General features: G+C 36.4%; 1 protein-coding gene across 4 annotated transcripts in view; it reads left to right on the forward strand.

Annotated features, from left to right (window-relative positions):
- The window catches only part of USP15 (ubiquitin specific peptidase 15), a 118,210-nt gene that overhangs the window by 17,654 nt on the left and 80,334 nt on the right, over positions 1-20,222 (forward strand). For all 4 annotated transcript variants that reach the window (XM_046012260.1, XM_046012261.1, XM_046012262.1 and 1 more), the window contains exons 2-3: positions 771-898; positions 14,749-14,879. In XM_046012260.1, the coding sequence (XP_045868216.1) occupies positions 771-898; positions 14,749-14,879 (259 nt within the window). The remainder of the gene's footprint in view (positions 1-770; positions 899-14,748; positions 14,880-20,222) is intronic.

The raw sequence follows: 20,222 nt of genomic DNA on the forward strand, positions 1-20,222 counted from the left end.
GATAAAGAAGCTAACTAAAGTTTTTAAAAATTTGTTATTAAAATTATTATAATCAGTCTCGCAAACCTTTAATAATCCACTTTGCTTATCCCCAAAAGGATAGAGTAAAATATATAAAATAAACATACTGTCTTTTTAAGTTTTTTGCAGAAGAACCATTTTTCTATTTCTTTATATGTTGTACTTTAAAATTTTGTTTTGTTTTGGGGCTCCTGGGTGGGTCAGTGGGTTAAGCCTCTGCCTTCCGCCCAGGTCATGATCTCAGGGTTCTGGGATCAAGCCCCGATCGGGCTCCCTACTCAGCGGGGAGCCTGCTTCCCCCTCTCTCTCTCTCTGCCTGCCTCTCTGCCTACTTGTGATCTCTGTCTGTCAAATAAATAAAATCTTTAAAAAAGAAAAAAATAAATAAAATAAATAAGATTTTGTTTTGTTTCATTTTTACGATTCCCATTTGAATTTTTGTTCAACTGTCAGATAGTTTTATGGAATAGCTATTGCATTTTCTAAGAGGTGCTGTTAAGGATTTTTTTTTTAATGTGTATGTCAATACTTGTCCTCAAATAGTAGATATTTACAGAACAATAGCAATAATACTTTTGTATAAGTGAAATATTTTTTTCCAGATTGTAAGTCACATTGCAATTATTCTCAATAATCCTTTGAAGTAGGCATGTACTTTAATATAAAATGAAATATAAAAAATGGACAGCTTCTATGCTATTCTTCTGGTTACAGGTATTTTCCTTTATTGATTTCTTTTCTCTTTTTAGGTACCTAGTCGATAGTCGCTGGTTCAAACAGTGGAAAAAATATGTTGGCTTTGACAGTTGGGACAAATACCAGATGGGAGATCAAAATGTATATCCTGGACCCATTGATAATTCTGGACTTCTCAAAGGTCATTATTTTCTTTCTTCAGTCAGGTTGTAAATGTGTTCATTTGAATATGTTATAGTCAATATATGTAATATGGAAAATGTTAATGTAAATAAATCGGAAGAATTTCTTTGTATTATAGATTTGACCTAATGAACTCAGATTATTCTGTCATAATTAGTTATTACTCTGTATCATGACAATTTTTTTCATTTATTATGTAAGAAACATTTGTTATTTTTTAACCCTTTAAGTGAAGAATGTAAGTTAGAAAGCACTATATTATTATTTGGGGGAAATGCTGTATTGCTCTTGTTTTTCCTAATGGACACATGACTTTTTTTTTTTTTTTTTTTAAGTTGGGGAGCATTGATACATGTTTACATTCTTGGATTTTACATCAGTCTTCTATATCCCTCACTACCTACTTACCAGTCTTCTGTACCTCTCATTACACTTGAAGAGAATAAAACATAAGTACCAGAATTTCCATTTCTGGCCAAGATGGCGTGAGAGGGACTAACTTTACTCTTCCACATGAGCAAACTAAGACCTTGTCAGAATATATAAAATAACAGTTCTCAAAACACTGGATACCAGGCAACAAAGAATAGTGATCCTTGAGTGATAGCTTACTGTGTTGATAGAATGTTCAAGACAAGGCACAGAAGAGGAAACCCATGTAGACAAGCTCCCATAGTTGAGGAAAGAGTTTGGAGTCCAGGGAGACACATACCACCACCGTTTTCAGGGCAGAGTACTAAATAGGAATGATCAGCAAAAAGAGACAGAGGAGACACAGAGACACCTAGAGATATACAGAGGGTCTCTCTCAGGTCTTCAGCTGAGTGTTGATCAAGGTCATATATGTGAGGGGGCTTCCCAAGGCCAGGGAAAGAACCATCCAAAAGAATTTGAGGGAACAAGTCATTGGCGCTCATTTAGAACCAAGAATAATGTGTTCATAGCAGTTAGAGTGGAAAATCTTATAATTCATGGAGTATAGGACCGAAAACTGTTTTGCCACTGTAACTGAGCAAATTAATCCTTTTGTCCTTCTAATCTGAAGGTGTCAAACCTTATATCTTAGAACAAAATGCAGAAATACTTAGAGGGATCCAAATATATCCAGCATCCAATCAACAAGTTAAAATTTATAATGTCTTGGATCCAATCAGATATTACCTGGCATGCAAAGAAGCAGAAAGAGATGCATAATGAAGTAAATGTCAGTGTTTAAAAAAAATTTTCTAAGTAGGAAAAATGAACAAATGAAACAAATAGAAAACAGCAAGAAGGTAGATTAAAATTATTCTTTATGAATAATCACATTAAATGTAAATATCCCCAATTACAGATAGAGATTGGATTAAAAAAATTAGACATAACTCTTGGACACCTGAGTGGCTCAGTTGGTTAAGTGTCTGCCTTCAACTCAGGTCATGATCCCAGGGTGCTGGGGATCTGCATTGTGCTCCCTGCTCAGCGGGGTGGGGAGCCTGCTTCCCCCTCTGCCTGCCCTTCCCCCTGCTTGTTCATGCTCTCTCTCTCTTTCTCTCTGGCAAATAAATGAATAAAATCTTAAAAAAAAAAAAAGACATAACTATGCACTGTATATAAGAAAGTGCCCCTTTTAATATAAGGATACAAATGGATTAAAAGAAATTGAAAAAGGTGTGCTATGTTATGGTAAGCAGAATTCTAGACTGACTCCTACTAATTTCTTTCTTACATCATCATCTCTCCCTTTGACTATGGGAAGAGCCTGCGAATAGGATAAGATATCATTCCCATTATTATTTATGTTCTGTGGCAGAGGCAGAGTATCCCAGTGGGGTTTTTTGCCTTTTTTTTTTTTTAAGATTTTATTTATTTATTTGACACAGAGAGAGAGATAGTGAGAGAGGGAACACAAGCAAGGGGGAGTGGGAGGAGGAGAAGCAGGGTTGCCACTGAGCAGGAAGCCCGATGCATGACCTGAGCCAAAAGCAGACTGAGCCACCCAGGCGCCCTGTCCCAGTGGTTTTAATCTAATAACAAATGCCCTTTAAAAGTAGACTGTTTTCTAGCTGGTGGGAGAAGTCAGAGATTTAAAGCATGAGAAGTGCTTAGTGCATCATTTTTGCTATGAAAATGGAAGAGGCCATGTGACAAGGAAGGCCAGCATCCTCCAGGAAAAGAGAGAACATTGCCCAAGCCAGCAAGGAAACAGATCACCTCAGACCTGGCACCATGAAAAAGTGAATTCTGCCAGCAATCTGAATGGACTTAGAAGCAGATTCTTCCCACAGAGTTTTTAGATAGGAGAGCACCCTAACATCTCGATTTTTGCCGTATGAGCCCAAATAGAGGATCCAGTTGAGCCCACCGGAACTTGTAACCCACAAAATTGTGAGGTTATAAATAAATATTGTTTTCAACTTAGTAGTTGGCTAAGCATCTGACTCTAGGTTTCACCTCAGGTTGTGATCTCAGGGTTGTGAGATCAAGCCCCGTGTTAGGCTCTTGCGCTCAGCAGAGTCTGCTTAAGACATTCTTTCCCTCTCCCTTGGCCCTCCCACCACTCTCTGTCTCTCTCAAAATAAATAAATAAATTTTTTAAAAAAAGGTATTGTTTTCAGCCCCTATATTAGTTTTTTTATGCAGCAAACAGAAAAGTATATATATGTGCCAAAACTAATCAAAAGAAAGCTGGAGGGCGCCTGGGTGGCTCAGTGGTTTAAGCCGCTGCCTTCGGCTCAGGTCATGATCTCGGGGTCCTGGGATCGAGTCCCGCATCGGGCTCTCTGCTCGGCAGGGAGCCTGCTTCCCTCTCACTCTCTCTGCCTGCCTCTCTGCCTACTTGTATCTCTCTCTGTCAAATAAATAAATAAAAAATCTTAAAAAAAAAAAAAAAAAAAAAAAAAAAGAAAGCTGGAGTGGCTCTATTAATATATAATTATATAATATCTGAGTATATAAATAAAATGAGAGTCTCAAGTCAGTGGTGTTGGTTTTTAAGAAATAAGAAGGAACAAATAAAACTTAAACAGAAGAAAGGAAAGAAGAAAAATAAGTTCAGAACAGAAATTAGAGAAGAGAAAAATAGAGAAAATCAATGAACCCAAAAGCTGGTCTTCTCAAAACAAATATAATATGATGTGTCAGTTATAAAAAAGAAAAAATAAGCTGATTCTTTGTGAAAATAATAAAATTGATACATATCTAGTCTGATTACAAGAAAAAGGAAAGACACGATTACCAATATCAGGAATATAAGAGATGTAGCATCAGTACGGAATCCACAAAAATTAAAAGGACAATAAAGGAATGTTATGAACCTTATGCCATTAAACTCAACAAACTGGATGAAAAGATGAAAACTATGAAAGCTCATTCCAAAAGAATAGATTACCTGAATAGCCCTGTATCAAGTGCAGAAATTGTTTCAAATTTTTCCCAAAGAAAACATCAGATCCAAATAGTGCCACTGGTGAATTCCACCAAATAGTTAAGGGAGAAATAATACCTATTTTACAAAACTCTTCAAGAAAATTGGGAGATAGTATTTCCCCACTCATGCTTTGAAACCATCATTACCTTAATACCAAAATCTTTGGTATTAAGACATTTCAAGAAAACACTAGGCCAGTATCTTGTCTGAGCAGAAGTTTAGTAAATCAAGTCCAACAATGAAAAGGATATATATGTTATATAGAAATATGTATTTAAAAGATAACATACCATGTAAGATAAAAGAGTAAAATAGAAAGAAATGTCCTCATCTTCATAATGGGCATCTGTGAAAAACCTACAGGTGACATGGAAGAGACAAGGGTGTCCGCTCAGCTCTTCAGCTGGCATTACTGGAGGTGTCCTGCCCAATGCAGTAAGGCAAAAGAAGAGATAAAAAGCATACAGATTGTATAGGAAGAAGTAATAAATCTGCTTTATTCATAGACAGCTATGATCACCTAGAAAATTTGATTGAATATACAAAAGGAGGAAAAAAGCTGCTAGGGGCACCTGGGCGGCTTAGTCGGCTAAGTATCTGCTTTGGCTCAGGTCATGATCAGATCATGAGCCTGTGTCAGGCTCCCTGTTGAACAGGGCTGATTCTGCCACTCTTTCTGCTCCAACCCCCTGTTTGTGCTCTCGCTCGCTCTCTCATTCTCTTTCAAATAAATAAATAAAATCTTTTTAAAAAATTTCCTAAGGACTAATAAATGAGATTGGTTTATGGGATATAAGATCATTATTTAAAAACCTAACTATTTTTATATGCTAACAGTGAACTAACATGAATAGAAATTTTTAAAAAAATTTTGTAGTAACATCAAAAAAATACAAAATATGGATAAATCTGACAAAATATGTACAAGCTCTATAAATTGAAAGCTAGAAGACATTGCTGATAGAAATTAAAACCTAAATAATAAGAGATCCTGTAGGTACATCCAAAGACTTTATATTGTTAAATTCCCCCCCCCCCAAACTATAGATTCAACACAGTTCCAAATTACATTTCTAGTAGGTGTCTAAAAAATTGAGATAGAAAAAAAATTGAGATTGAATTTACCTATCTCAAAATTTATCCTTTTAAATTGTACGATTAAGTGGTTTTTAGTATATTCATAGTTATACAGCCATCACCACCATCTAATTCCACAATATTTTCATCACACCAGAAAGAAACTTTGTACCCATTAGCAGTCACCCCTTATTCCCTCTTAAAACCCCCAACCCTCAGCAACCACTAATCTACTTTCCTCTCTGGATTTACCTATTTTGGACATTTCATCTAAATGAGATCATATAGTATATAGCCTAACATTTGAGTTCTTTCACCTAATATAGAGTTTTCAAGTGTCATCCATGTAGCATGAATCAGTACTTCATTCCTTTTTATGAATGAGTAATTTTCCATTGTATGGATATACCACATTTAGTTTATCCATTCCTCAGCTGATGGACATTTGAGTTTTCACTTTCTGGCTAATGATGCTGTGAACATTTTCACATACAAATTATTGTGTAGTTACATATTTTCATTTCTCATGAGTACATACTTAGATGTACAATTACTAGGTTAGATAGTAACTCTATATTAAACTACTTAAAGAATTGTTAGACTGTTTTCCAAAATAGTTGCGCTATTTTTACGTTTTCACCAGCAGTATATGAAGGTTCCCAATTTCTTCCTATCCTTGCCAACACATTGTCTGTCCTTTCATTATAGCCATCCTATTGCATATGAAATGGTATCTCATTGTCAGTTTGATTTGTGTCTCCCTAGTGATTAATGATGTTAAGTATCTTATCTGTGCTGCTTATATATATTTATATATATATATATTTTTTTTTTGGAGAAATGTCTATTCTGATCCTGTTCTTTTTTTTTTTTTTAAAGAGTTTGTTTTTATTTATTTGACAGAGAGATCACAAGTAGGCAGAGAGGCAGGCAGAGAGAGAGGGGGAAGCAGGCTCCCTGCTAAGCAGAGACTCCGATACGGGGCTTGATCCCAGGACGCTGGGATCATGACCTGAGCTGAAGGCAGAGGCTTTAACCCACTGAGCCACCCAGGTGCCCCTGATCCTGTTCTTTTTAATTGGACTACTTGTCTTTGTATTCTTATGTTTCAAATGTTATTTATATGTTCTAGATACTAACCCCTTATCTAATATATGATTTTCAAAAATTATCTCCCATTCTGTAGATTGTCTTACACTTTCTTGATAGTATCTTTGAAGCACAGAAGTTTTTTTTGTTGTTGTTTTTGTTTTTTTTTAATTATTTTTTTTATTCGTTTATTTGTTTATTTACAGCATAACAGTGTTCATTGTTTTGGCATCACACCCAGTGCTCCATGCAGTACGTGCCCTCCCTATTACCCACCACCTGGTTCCTCAACCTCCCACCCCCCCCCCACCCCTTCAAAACCCTCTGGTTGTTTTTCAGAGTCCATAGTCTCTCATGGTTCATCTCCCCTTCCAGTTTCCCTCAACTCCCTCTCCTCTCCATCTCCCCATGTCCTCCATGTTATTTGTTATGCTCCACAAGTAAGTGAGACCATATGATACTTGACTCTCTCTGCTTGACTTATTTCGCTCAGCATAATTTCTTCCAGTCCCGTCCAGGTTGCTACAAAAGTTGGGTATTCATCCTTACTGATGGAGGCATAATACTCCATTGTGTATATGGACCACATCTTCCTTATCCATTCATCCGTTGAAGGGCATCTTGGTTCTTTCCACAGTTTGGCGACCGTAGCCATTGCTGCAATAAACATTGGGGTACAGATGGCCCTTCTTTTCACTACATCTGTATCTTTGGGGTAAATACCCAGCAGTGCAATTGCAGGGTCATAGGGAAGCTCTATTTTTAATTTCTTCAGGAATCTCCACACTGTTCTCCAAAGTGGCTGCACTAACTTGCATTCCCACCAACAGTGTAAGAGGGTTCCCCTTTCTCCACATCCTCTCCAACACACGTTGTTTCCTGTCTTGCTCATTTTGGCCATTCTAACTGGTGTCAGGTGGTATCTCAATGTGGTTTTAATTTGAATCTCCCTGATGGCTAGTGATGATGAACATTTTTTCATGTGTCTGATAGCCATTTGTATGTCTTCATTGGAGAAGTGTCTGTTCATATCTTCTGCCCATTTTTCGATATGATTATCTGTTTTGTGTGTGTTGAGTTTGAGAAGTTCTTTATAGATCCTGGATATCAACCTTTTGTCTGTACTGTCATTTGCAAATATCTTCTCCCATTCCGTGGGTTGCCTTTTTGTTTTGTTGACTGTTTCCTTTGCTGAAGCACAGAAGTTTTTAATTCTAAGTCCAATTTATATTTTTTCTTCGGTTACTTGTAGTTATGTCAGAATGCATCACCTAATCCAAGGTCATACAAGATTTATAGCTATGTTTTCTTCTAAGAGTTTTATGACTTTAGCTGTTACATTTATGACTTTGATCTTTTTTTTTAAGAAATCTTTTTTTTTTAAGATTTTATTTATTTATTTGACAGAGAGAGATCACAAGTAGATGGAGAGGCAGGCAGAGAGAGAAAGAGAGGGAAGCAGGCTCCCTGCTGAGCAGAGAGCCCAATGTAGGACTCGATCCCGGGACCCTGAGATCATGACCTGAGCCGAAGGCAGCAGCTTAACCCACTGAGCCACCCAGGCACCTGACTTTGATCATTTTTTAGGTTAATATTTGTATGTAGTGTGAGGTAAGTATCAACTGAACAGATTAGAGAATCCAAAAGTTGATCCACATATGTGTGTTCAATTGATTTTAGACAAAGATATAAGAGGATTTCAGTAGGGAGAGGATAGTCTTTTAAACAAATGCTGCTTGAGCATTAGGTATCTGTTTGCCAAAAAAAAAAAAAAAACAAAAAAAAAAAAAAAAACCAAACCAAAACAAAAAACCACCCAGACTGAATTTTGATTCATATTTGGCATCATATACAAAGTAAACTCAAAACAGATCATATAAACTATAGAACTGACAGGGAAAAAAATGGGTGCAAAATCTTTGTGACATTGTGTTAAGATTTCTTAAATGTGATACAAAAAGCACAATTGATAAAAGAATGAACTTTTTGCCACTAATTGGTTGATCAGTATCAAATGATACTGTTAAAAGAATTAAAAAACATTTTTTAAAGAACCTCCTCACTGTTTTCCAAAGTGGCTATACTAATGTGCATTCCCACCAACAGTGTGAAAGGGTTCCCCTTTACCTACAACCTCTCCAACGTTTGTTGTTTCTTGTCTTGTCAATTCTTGCCAGTCTGCCTTATGGAAGGTGGTATCTCTGTGGTTTTGATTTGAATTTCCCTGATGGCTAATGATACTGAACATTTTTTTCATGTGTCTGTTAGCCGTTTGTACCTCTTTTTGGAGAAGTATCTATTCATGTCTTCTGCCCAATTTTTGACTTGCTTCTTTGTTTTTTGGGTATTGAGTTTGAGAAGTTCTTACAGATCTTGGATACCAGCCTTTTTCTGTAGTGTCATTTGCAAATATCTTCCCCCATTCCATGGGCTGCCTCTTAATTTTGTTGACTATTTCCTTTGCTGTGCAAAAGCTTTGTATCTTGATGAAGTCCCAAAGTTCATTTTCACTTTTGTTTCTTTTGCCTTTGGAGACATGTGATGAAAGAAGTTGCTTTAGCCATTGTCGAAAAGGTTACTGCCTATGTTCTCCTCTAGGATTTTGATGGATTCCTGTTTTATGTGAATTAAGGTCTCTCATCCACTTGCAGTTTATCTTTGTGTATGGTGTAAGAGAATGGTCGAGTTTCATTCTTCTATATATAGCTGTCCCAATTTTCCCAGCACCATTTATTGAAGAGACTGTCTTTTTTCCATTGGGTATTTTTTCCTGCTTTGTCGAAGATTAGTTGATCATAGAGTTGAGGATCCATATCTGGGCTCTCTATTCTTTTCCATCGATCTGTCTGTTTTTGTGCCAGTACCATGCTGTCTTGGTGATCACAGCTTTGTAACATAGCTTGAAATCAGGCAATGTGATGCCCCCCCGGCTTTGTTTTTCTTTTTCAACATTTCCATGGCAATTCAGGGTCTTTTCTGGTTCCATACAAATTTTAGGATTGTTTGCTTAGGGTATTTTGAAAAATGCCATTAGTATTTTGATTGGGATAGTGTTGAAGTTATAGATTGCTCTGGACAGCATAGACATTTTAACAATGTTTATTCTTCTGATCCATGAGCATGGAATTTTTTTCCACCTTTTGTGTCTTCTTCAATTTACTTTGTAACTATTCTGTAGTTTCTAGGGTATAGATCCTTTACCTCTTTGGTTAGGTTTATTCCAACGTATCCTAAGGTTTTTGGGGCTATTATAATTGAAATCGATCTCTGACTTCTGTACAGTTACTTTTTTAGTGTATAGGAAGGCAGCTGATTTCTGTGCATTGATTTTGTATCCTGCCACATTACTCTGTTGCTGTATGAGTTCTAGTAATTTCGGGGTGGAGTCTTTTGGGTTTTGCAAATAAAGTATCATGTCATTGGTGAAGAGAGAGTTTAAAATAGAGCTACCCCATGACCCAGCAATTGCACTACTGGGTATTTACCCCAAAGGTACAGATGTAGTGAAAAGAGGGGCCATATGCATCCATGTTCATAGCAGAATGTCTACAGTAGCCAAACTGTGGAAGGAGCCAAGATGCCCTTCAACAGATGAATGGATAAAGAAGATGGGATCTGTATATACAATGGAATATTACTCAGCCATCAGAAAGTATGAATACCCAACATTTGCATCAACATGGATGGAATTGGAGGTGGTTTGCTAAGTGAAATAAGTCAAACAGAGAAAGTCAATTATCATGTAGTTTCACTTATATGTGAAACATAAGGAATAGCATGGAGGACCTTAGGAGAAGGAAGGGAAAAATGAAGGAGGGGAATCAAAGGGGGAGAAGAACCATGAGAAACTGTGGACTCCAAGAAACAAACTGAGGGTTTGGGGGGGGGGGGGCGGGGGATGGGTTAGCCTGGTGATTATACTGAAATAATGAATCATGGAACACTACATCAAAAACTAATGATATACTGTATGGTGACTAACATAACATAATAAAAAATTATTATTATTATTATTATTTTTAAAGATTTTATTTGACAGAGAGAGAGAGAGATCACAAGAAGGCAGAGCAGCAGGCAGAGAGGGGGAAGCAGGCTCTCCGCTGAGCAGAGAGCCCAATGTGGGGCTCGATCCCAGGACCCCGAGACCATGACCCGAGCCGAAGGCAGCGGCCCAACCCACTGAGCCACCCAGGTGCCCCCAAAAAATTATTTAAAAAAAAAAAACAAGAAGATGAGGTGCCTGGGTGGCTCAGTCATTAAGCATCTGCCTTCAGCTCAGGTCATGATCCTGGGGTCCTGCGATTGAACCCCACGTTGGGCTCCCTGCTTGGCAGGAAGCCTGCTTCTCCATCTCTCACTCCCCCTGCTGTGCTCCTTCTCTCACTGTGTATCTCTCTCTCTCTGTCAAATAAATAAAGAAAATCTTTAAAAAAAAAAGAAAAGAAAAACCACAGTGTGGGGGGAAATATTTGCAGATCGCCTAGTTGATAAAAGACTTGTATGTAGAATAAAGAATTCTCAAAACTATATTAAAATAACATAAAATGTAGTGGAAAATGTAGACAAAAGATTTGAACAGATGCTTCACCAAAGAAAATGGGGTTTTTAAAACTGCATTAACTGCAAAGATACTCAGCATCATTAGTCATTAAAGAAATGAGGCTTAAAACCATAATGAAGTACTATATTGTGTATTAAAATGATTAAAATTTAAAAGAATAACCAACATCAAGTGTTGACAAGGATGTGAAACAAAGATGTGAAACTTTCATACACTGTTTTTGGAAATGAAATAATCAGGAAATTTCTCAAAAAGCTAAACATGAATTTACTGTAGGAACCAGTTATTCCACTCCCACATATTTACCCAAAAGAAATAAGAGTGTATATCCATACATGAATACTTATACATAAATGTTCATAGCCGTGTTATTTGTAATAGAGAAAATTGGAAGCAACCCCAAATGCCCATCAATAGCTCAATGGATAAGCAAATTATAGTATATTCATATAATAGAATCCTACACAGCAGTTGAAAGGAATGAAGTATTGATATATAAAAACAATGACTTTCAGGACAATTATGCAGTATAAAGGAAGCCAAACAAAAACAGTACATCTAATTTTTATATAAGGTCCAAGAAAATGCCTGTAGTAACAGAAAACAGACATAATTTTTTAGACAAATTGGATTTTATTTTTAAAAAATTTTATACATTATTTAAATTCAATTAATTAACATAATGTATTATTGGTTTCGGAAGTACAGGCCTGCGATTCATCAGTCTTATATAATACCAGTGCTCATTACATCACATGCTCTCCTTAATGTCCATCACCCAGTTACCTCATCCCTCCACCCACCTCCCTTCCAGAAACCCTTTGTTTGTTTCCTATGATTGAATCTTTTATGGTTTGTCTCCCTCTCTGGTTTCATCCATCTTGTTTTATTTCTTCTCTCTTCCCTTATGAGCCTTTGTTTCTTACATTCCACATATCAGTGAGATCATATAATTGTCTTTCTCTGATTGACTTTTTTGCTTAGCATAATACCCTCTAGTTCCATCCATGCCATTGCAAATAACAAGATTTCAGTTTTTTGATGGCTGCCTGATTTTCTGTGTGTTTGTGTGTGTGTGTGTGTGTGTATCCTATCTTTATCCATTCATCCAGACATAATTTTCATATATAATTTTACAAAATGCACATTAGTCTATAGTTGCACAATATAGGTAAGTGATTTTCTGGGGATAGGACAGGAGACCTGGATAGACAGGAAGGAGAGATTACAAAGGACTACTAGGAAACCTTTGAATGGGGATGGATATATCATTTTGGTTGTGGTGATGGTCTCACACTTGCATCGTTCTGTCACTTTAAATATTTGCAGTTTATTCTATATCAATTATATATCATTAAGCGCAGAAGTAACAAATAGGAGTGCTTTTGTGTTTAGATTAGGGATATTCTCGTCCCTTAAAAATAAACTGTTTTATTTTGCTGTTAGATATAAAATTACTATTCGATTCTGATATATAATAAAGTTTTTTACCCAAACTCTTAAACTGTGGAAGACAACATAAAAGGCTTAATTTTTAGACTCTTCTTTCTTTTCCTAAGTTTTCTTCAAGGTAGTCTGCTAATAGTAGGAAGAAAGTGGATGTTAGAGTAAACCAATTTGTATTTGAATCCAGTTTCTATGATCTTCTCTAAGTGTAACCTTCAGCAAGTTAATCAATATCTGGATCTGCTTGCTAATTAATTTGGAGGTATTTACCTCATAATGTTGTTTTGAAAAGTCACCTGAGATAGCAGTGTGTTCTAGTAACACTTTTCAGAGTACTTGCAACTTTCTGCATGTATGATCCTGGACAAGTTACTCAGTTTGTCTAAAAGTATTTTCCAGTCTAAAATGGAGATACCTAGCTTAAGGATTGTTTTGAGAACTGACTGAGATAACATGGTTGTTTACTGTAATATGTCTCATAGAATATGATGCATATAGGGGTTTAGAATATGTAAGTGTCTTTCACCTTCTGTAGGCTCTAATATGTTCCAAATTATCAGTTTCCCCAACAAGATTTTAAAATTACAACTAAGATTTTAAAAAACAGAACTTAAAAATTAATCCTTAGAATGTATTGGCTATTGAAGTTTGTATATACAATTCAGAGTTTTATCACTTCAGCTCTATATGAAAGTTTTCTCAAAGTTTAGTGTAATTCGGGGCACCTAGGTAGCCCAGATAGTTAAACATCTGCTTTCAGCTCAGGTCATAATCTCCAGGTGCTGGGATTGAGCCCTATGTTGGGTTCCCAGCTCAGGAGGGAGTCTGCTTCTCCTTCTTCCTCTGCCTCTCCCCCTGCTTGTGCTTTCTCTTTCTCTCTCTCTCTTTCTCTCTCAAATGAGTAAATAAAATCTTAAAAAAAAAAAAAAAAGTTGAGTGTAATTCTCTGACCTGTTGACTGATCCTAGATGGAATAAATAACTTTCTCTCAATCGTTTCAGAATTTTCCGTGCTTCTTGATTTGTATTGTTTTCATCTAATTAAGAATAGTGGGTTCTCGGGGCACCTGGGTGGCTCAGTGGGTTAAAGCCTTTGCCTTCGGCTCAGGTTGTGATCTCAGGGTCCTGGGATCAAGCCCCATATCAGGCTCTCTGCTCAGCAGGGAGCCTTCTTCCCCCACCTCTCTCTCTGCCTGCCTCTCTGCCTACTTGTGATCTCTGTCTGTAAATAAATGAATAAAATCTTTTTAAAAAAATAGTGGGCTCTCATTGTTGAGATGCTACTGGGAACAATTTTGCTTCTCATGTTAAATAATTTAAGACTGGCTCAAATTGAGAAAATCTTTATGTTGTATATAACTCAATTAACTATATCTGTTTCTGTACTTTGGAAATTCAGGTAAAGATAATAATGGGATCTCAGATTAGGACTGTCATTTAGGTATAACTCATGGTTTTGCTTCTAGATCTCTGCCTGCCTTGCACTAAATTTTTAGTTTAACCAGAATTTTGAAAATGATCATAGAATTAGAACCACATCTGAACAACTTCCTCCACTTTAGATTTTGGGAGAAATCTAGATCATGGGCCTTCTGGAATAATTTGTTTCACAAGATGCCCTTTTGTGATTTCCATCTTGGTTCTCAGCCCATGTGCTTTGGAGTCATTGTAAAAAGTTATCAGTTTGTTGGGGCGCCTGGGTGGCTCAGTGGGTTAAGCCGCTGCCTTTGGCTCGGGTCATGATCTCAGGTCCTGGGATCGAGTCCCGCATCGGGCTCTCTGCTCAGCGGGGAGCCTGCTTCCCTCTCTCTCTCTCTCTGCCTGCCTCTCTATCTACCTGTGATCTCTCTCTCTGTCAAATAGATAAATAAAATCTTTAAAAAAAAAAAAAAAGTTATCAGTTTGCACCTGAATTTCTTTCATCAGCTAGTATTAGAATGACCACTGTTACCATGTGAGGGATCTCCTACTTTAAATATTTGGGAAACACTCTTCTTTCAGATCCCTTGTTATTTTAAGAGCTTAATAAAAAATTATGTCTTTAAATACTATTCATTGACCACTGGTACACATTGAATCTTTTTAAAGCAACAGTTTATTTTGGAATATGTAGATTTATATGTGAACTTCTTCAGAGCTTTCTTCAGGCCTCATTTAAATACTTAAATTAGTCTCTATGAGTTTAAGTAATTTATGATATTTACACTAAAGTATTTCATGAACTATTGTTTCTTTTTATTTATTGGGTTTACTTTTTTCTTTTGCAGATGGTGATGCCCAGTCACTTAAGGAACATCTTATTGATGAATTAGATTACATACTATTGCCAACTGAGGGCTGGAATAAACTTGTCAGCTGGTACACTTTGATGGAAGGTCAGGAACCAATAGCACGAAAGGTACATATTTAGAATAAGTGAATAAAAATATTTTTATTGAATAATCACATTTTATTGTTACAGTTTAATGAAACGCATCCCATAAAAAATCTAAGAGAAAAAGACCATCAAAATGTTACTTTTATATTGTATAATAACAATAGCTAATACCTATAGAGGATTTACTATTTGCTAGCCACTGTTAGAAGCAGATTATACATTATTATTAATTTAGTCCTCACAGGAATCTCTATAGGGTAGGTATATTATCTTCCTGTAGATGAGGGAATGAGGACAGAGGTAGAGAAAGTCACATCAATTTAGAAACTCAGGCAACCTCTTTTAACCACTGTACTGCAAGTTTTACAAGTATAGTCTAGAAACATTAAAAATGATCCATTATCTTTACTTTTTGGAACTAAAAAGTCATTTATGAAAGTGAGGATGTTGTCATCATAGCAGAACACTAAGTGTTTAAAGTAGATCTGTCAATCTTACATAAGTATTTGTTAATTGTATCAGGCAGGGAAAGGGAAGGAAGGAAGGAAGGGTTTGGGGACCAGGATCTCTGAGCATATAATTATTTATCTGTGTTGGTTTCTCCACGTAGAAACAATTAAAAAGTCAAATTATGTAACACAAGGGTACATACCTCTAGTAGACCAAACCATATGTGGATTTATTTGGAACTGTTGCTACAGACTAGTTATATTAATGATTTGTATGTGTGTATTGATGGTTTAGGGATAGAATTCAGTTCTGTTTTCTAAATAGAATGTGAGTGTACCTTTGATTTAGTTCAGTTTTTATTTTATTTTATTTATTTATTTGAGAGAGAGAACACGAGCAGGGGAGAAGGGCAGAGGGAGAGGGAGAAGAAGACTCCCTGCTGAGTAGGGAGCCTAATGTGGGACTCGATCCCAGAACCCTGGGATCATGACCTGAGCTGAAGGCAGATGCTTAACCAACTGAGCCATGCAGTTGCCCTGGTTCTAGTTTTGACCCTTAACTTCACTCAGCCTTCTCTTATAGCCATTTCAAAATTAGGATTTCTGTCTTTTAGAAATGCTAGCCTTATACATATAAAATAACCTATTGTTTTATCTATAGTTGCTAGAGAATTGAATGTTTTGCTCAATTGAAGGATTGAGTGTTTAGCTCTAAAACTGTTTAGAAAAAGAACTTTATTCCTGGGATAAAAGAAAATCTATGCCTAGAATATCTTCAAATATGCTAACCTATATTACTTTAACCTTAACGATGTACTTTTTTTTTTCTTAATAAAGGTAGCATATTATACAGTACTAGTATTTGGTATGGTAAACAGACCAACCAACAACTTCATTGGCATTACTTTTTGAAAGAGGCTGTGTTGGGGTTTCTTAAAATCTGTGTCTAATAGCAAATTGAAATAAGTAGATAAATAAATATAAATAATGAAAACTTCACACAGAGAGAAAAAAAGTTTCTCTGTTAAGAGGCCATCCATATATTTGTAATAAGATAGTTTGGAATTATTCAACCTGTAAGGCAATATTTAAGCTTTAGTGTGCATAAAATTATCTGGAGTTGTTTTTAAGATCAGTTTTCCTCCAAAATTAAATTAGTAAGTCTGGGAATTTCCACCTCTACTTTGCCCCCATGTGACTCTTACGACAATGAAATTTACTTAAAGAATTATTGTTTTTTTAGAGTCTGAAGCCCAACTTGGAATTTTAACTAATCTCTGAATTGAGGAACTTAGGATTAGTAGATGTGATGCAGAAACAAAGTAATTAACCATCTCTATGGGCCTTGAATCATCTCTAAAACGTTTCACTTATAATGTCAGACACTCAGTTAAAACAACAACAAAAAAGGCAAAAATAAACATACATGAACAAGAAATACAGTGGAACCAAAATCTAAGAGAAACAGTAGACAGTAGAAACAGACCCATAAGGAATCCAAATAGTGGAGTTAGACAGAAACTTCAAAATACTGTGCTTTATTATGTTTAAAAAAAAATAAGACAGTTGAAGGACAAAACTGTTAAGAACAAATATAATTCCAAAACTATTAAGATCCAAATATAATTCTGTAATTCTAAAAATAATTTGAAAAAATTAAGAAGTAAATACTCAGTGCTTGATTAAAACACTAAATAGAACCAAAGAGAAAATTTGTAAACTAAATAACATCAGTAGAAAGTATACAGACTAAAACTTAAAGAGACTGAAGGATGGAATGTACAGAAATAAGCAAATACACTTGGAGCATAATGTATAATTTTAACATACATGTAAGTGGGCTCTTAGAAGGAGAGGGAAGTCAGAATAGAGTAGAAGTAACACTGGAGTTAATAGCTGAGAATTTTCTAAAACTGATGAAAGGTGACATGCTATATAGAATCAAGAAATGCTGTGAAACCCATGCTAACAACAACAAAAAAATACAAACAAAACCAAGCAAAGGCAAAAAATATATATATTCCTAATAGTAGCCACAAAAAAAAGTCTGTTACCTTCAAAGTAATAATAAACAAATGATTTCTCAAGAGAAATGAAAGCTGAAAAATAACCAACCATCTTCAACATGATGAAAGAAAAATAACTGCCCACTCAGAATGCTATAACCGAGGAGAGGATCCTTCAGGTGGTGAAAACCTATTTTCAGATAAACAAATTGACAGAGTTTGTTACTAGCAGACCTGCACTAAAGGAAAAACAAAACAATCTTTAGAATGGAAGGAAATTATTCCATATGGCAGCTTGGAGACATAAGAGAAAATATAGATTGACAACAGTAAATATTGCAAATACATGTTAAGTCAGGCTATTTAAAATGTAGTTATTTCTTAGTTGGGATGAATATATACATAAATTTAAAATACGTGATATTTGCATATAAGTTAAGATAGGAGCCTCCTAGGTAATCTCCAATGAGCTCCTCCTTATATCCTCATCCTTGGGTAGTCCCCTGTGGCCACCAACATATAGCAGAAGTTATAGCATGTGTATCACTTTCAAGATTAGCTTTTGGGGTTATAAAATGGGTAAATCATGGGGATGTGAATATATAGCATAGCGACTATAGTTAATAATACTGTATTGCATTTTTGAAAGTTATTAAGAGAGTAAGAGTAGATCTTAAAAGTTCTCATCACGAGAAAAAAATTTTGTCATAGGATGATGGACGTTAACTTATTGTGGTGATCATTTCACAACATAGATAAATATTGAATCATTATGTTTTACACCTGAAACTAATATATAGTCAGTTGTACCTTATTAAAATAGAAAAAAATCAGCCTGTAAAGGACACCTTGGCTCGCACTTGGGTGCACACACCCTCTTGCTCTCTCTCAGTTCTCAATCTGGGGAATTCAGCTGCATATTCAGGCAGCCTGTGGCAGGGCTCACATGGTAAGGAACTAAGACTTTTGGCCAGTAGTGAGAAATGGAAGCCTGCTAACAACCATGTGAGTGAGCTTGGAAGTGAATCCTCTAGTTTCATGCAGCTTTCAGATAATTGAAGCCCCAGCCCACAGCTTGACAGCAGTCTTTCAAAAGACTCCAAGCCAGAATAACCCAGCTAAGCTGCTCCAGATTCTTGACCCTCAGAAACTATGTTAAGAACTGTTAAGTTCCTGGGTTTTGGAGTGATTTATTATGCAGCAGTAGAAAACTGATAACTAATTATTGGTACCTGGAAGTAGTGTGCTGCCTTAACAAAATTTGAACTGTGGTGGTGGAACCAGGCAGGGAGTAAAAGTTGTAAGAACCTATAAGAGTATTAATGAGAGCCTAAGGTGCCTTGAATAAATTCTTAGTTAGAATTTTAGACTTTGAGGAGGACTTACGGGAAAGTGAAGAAAATCTTATCGGAACCCAGAGGAAAGTGATCCTTGTTACAAGGTAGCAGAAAGTTTAGCAGCATGTCAACTGCAGTAAATTGAAAGATCAAAAACTGTACCTGATGAACTGAGTCATCTGCCAGAACTGCCTGGTTTTCTTGTGCTGCACATAATCAGATGAGAGAAGGGAGAGAGAAGCTAAAGAAAGGGCTGCAAAAAAGGAGCCAAGACCTCCTAGTGTTTTGAGGATTTCTGGCCTCTCCAGATGACAGTGCTGAAACTATGATATGTTCGCAAGCAAAGATGAAGCTCAAGGCACTCTCAACTTTAACCAAAAGTTAAAGCCACGGGGATATGACTGTAAAATTCTTTAAGACCTCAGAAAAATCAAAGATAGTGCCTCACAATATTGTTCAGACAAAAGGCCCTTTAAAGGATTTCAGGTATACTTTACACTTCCTTTCAATATGTGGCTTCTGAGAACAGTAGGGCTTCTAAGAAGCTTAAGAGCATTGCCCTTCAGTCTTCTCAGCATAAACCCAAAATAGGACATATCTAGAGGACATTTGAGGATGTGCCTTTTTGTCTAATGGAATGAGACTCCAGTGAGATCCACTGGAGACTTAATGATGTTTTTAAGAACCACTACCGTCTTGGACTACAGAGACAGTGTAAAATCAAAGTGTCTCCTAGACTTCTACAGAAAGCAGTAGTCAGACTAAGAATTTACTAACTGCAAACATGTGCTAACTTTCATGAAAATCGTATGACCCAGAACCAGAATCAAGTGTTGTGAAGACTTGTTTTTAGGTAATGGCAGAATAAGCCCTAATCAAGGAACTTTAAGTATTTGCCCAGGTGGATTTCAGAATGTCTGTGGACCGTTGCCTCCTTTGTTCCTCTTTCCCCCATACCCCTTTGAACAGCAATATCTAAAAAATTATCTTCTGCATGTCCCACCATTTTATTTTGGGTATATTTGGGGCTTACCTTGTAGTTCACAGAATTATAGATAAAGAGGAACTGTACTCAAATGCTTAAGAAACTATACCCAAGGATCCTTATCTGTGCCTGGATCAGATATAAATGACGAGTTTCTGAACTTGGAGTTGATATTATAATGGGATGATACTAGTAGGGGCTTTTCAGGAAGTGAATGTATTTTACATGTTGCAGGGAGGGACTGTGATTTGTTGGGAGCCAGAGTGAACTGTAGTAGCCATCCTCAAAATAATCCCCAGTGATCACCACCTCCTGGTATTCAAACTCTTGTGTGATCTCCTACATTGTACCAGAGTTAGTCTGTGTGACCAGGAAAATGGTGGAGTGATAATATGTTACTTCTGGGATTAGTCTCTAAAAGATGTTGGTGGGGAGTGCTCTTTTGCATTCTCTTGTGTACATGCTCTCTCTTTCTCTCTCAGAGCAGTTGCTTTGAGTGAAGCCATACTGCCATTCAGGCAGCCTATAGAGGCACTCATATGATGAGGAGCTAAATTCTTTGCCAGCAGCTGGAGAGGATCTGAGGA

The sequence above is a fragment of the Meles meles genome, chromosome 7, assembly GCF_922984935.1.
Source record: "Meles meles chromosome 7, mMelMel3.1 paternal haplotype, whole genome shotgun sequence".
Taxonomy (NCBI): Eukaryota; Metazoa; Chordata; class Mammalia; order Carnivora; family Mustelidae; genus Meles; species Meles meles.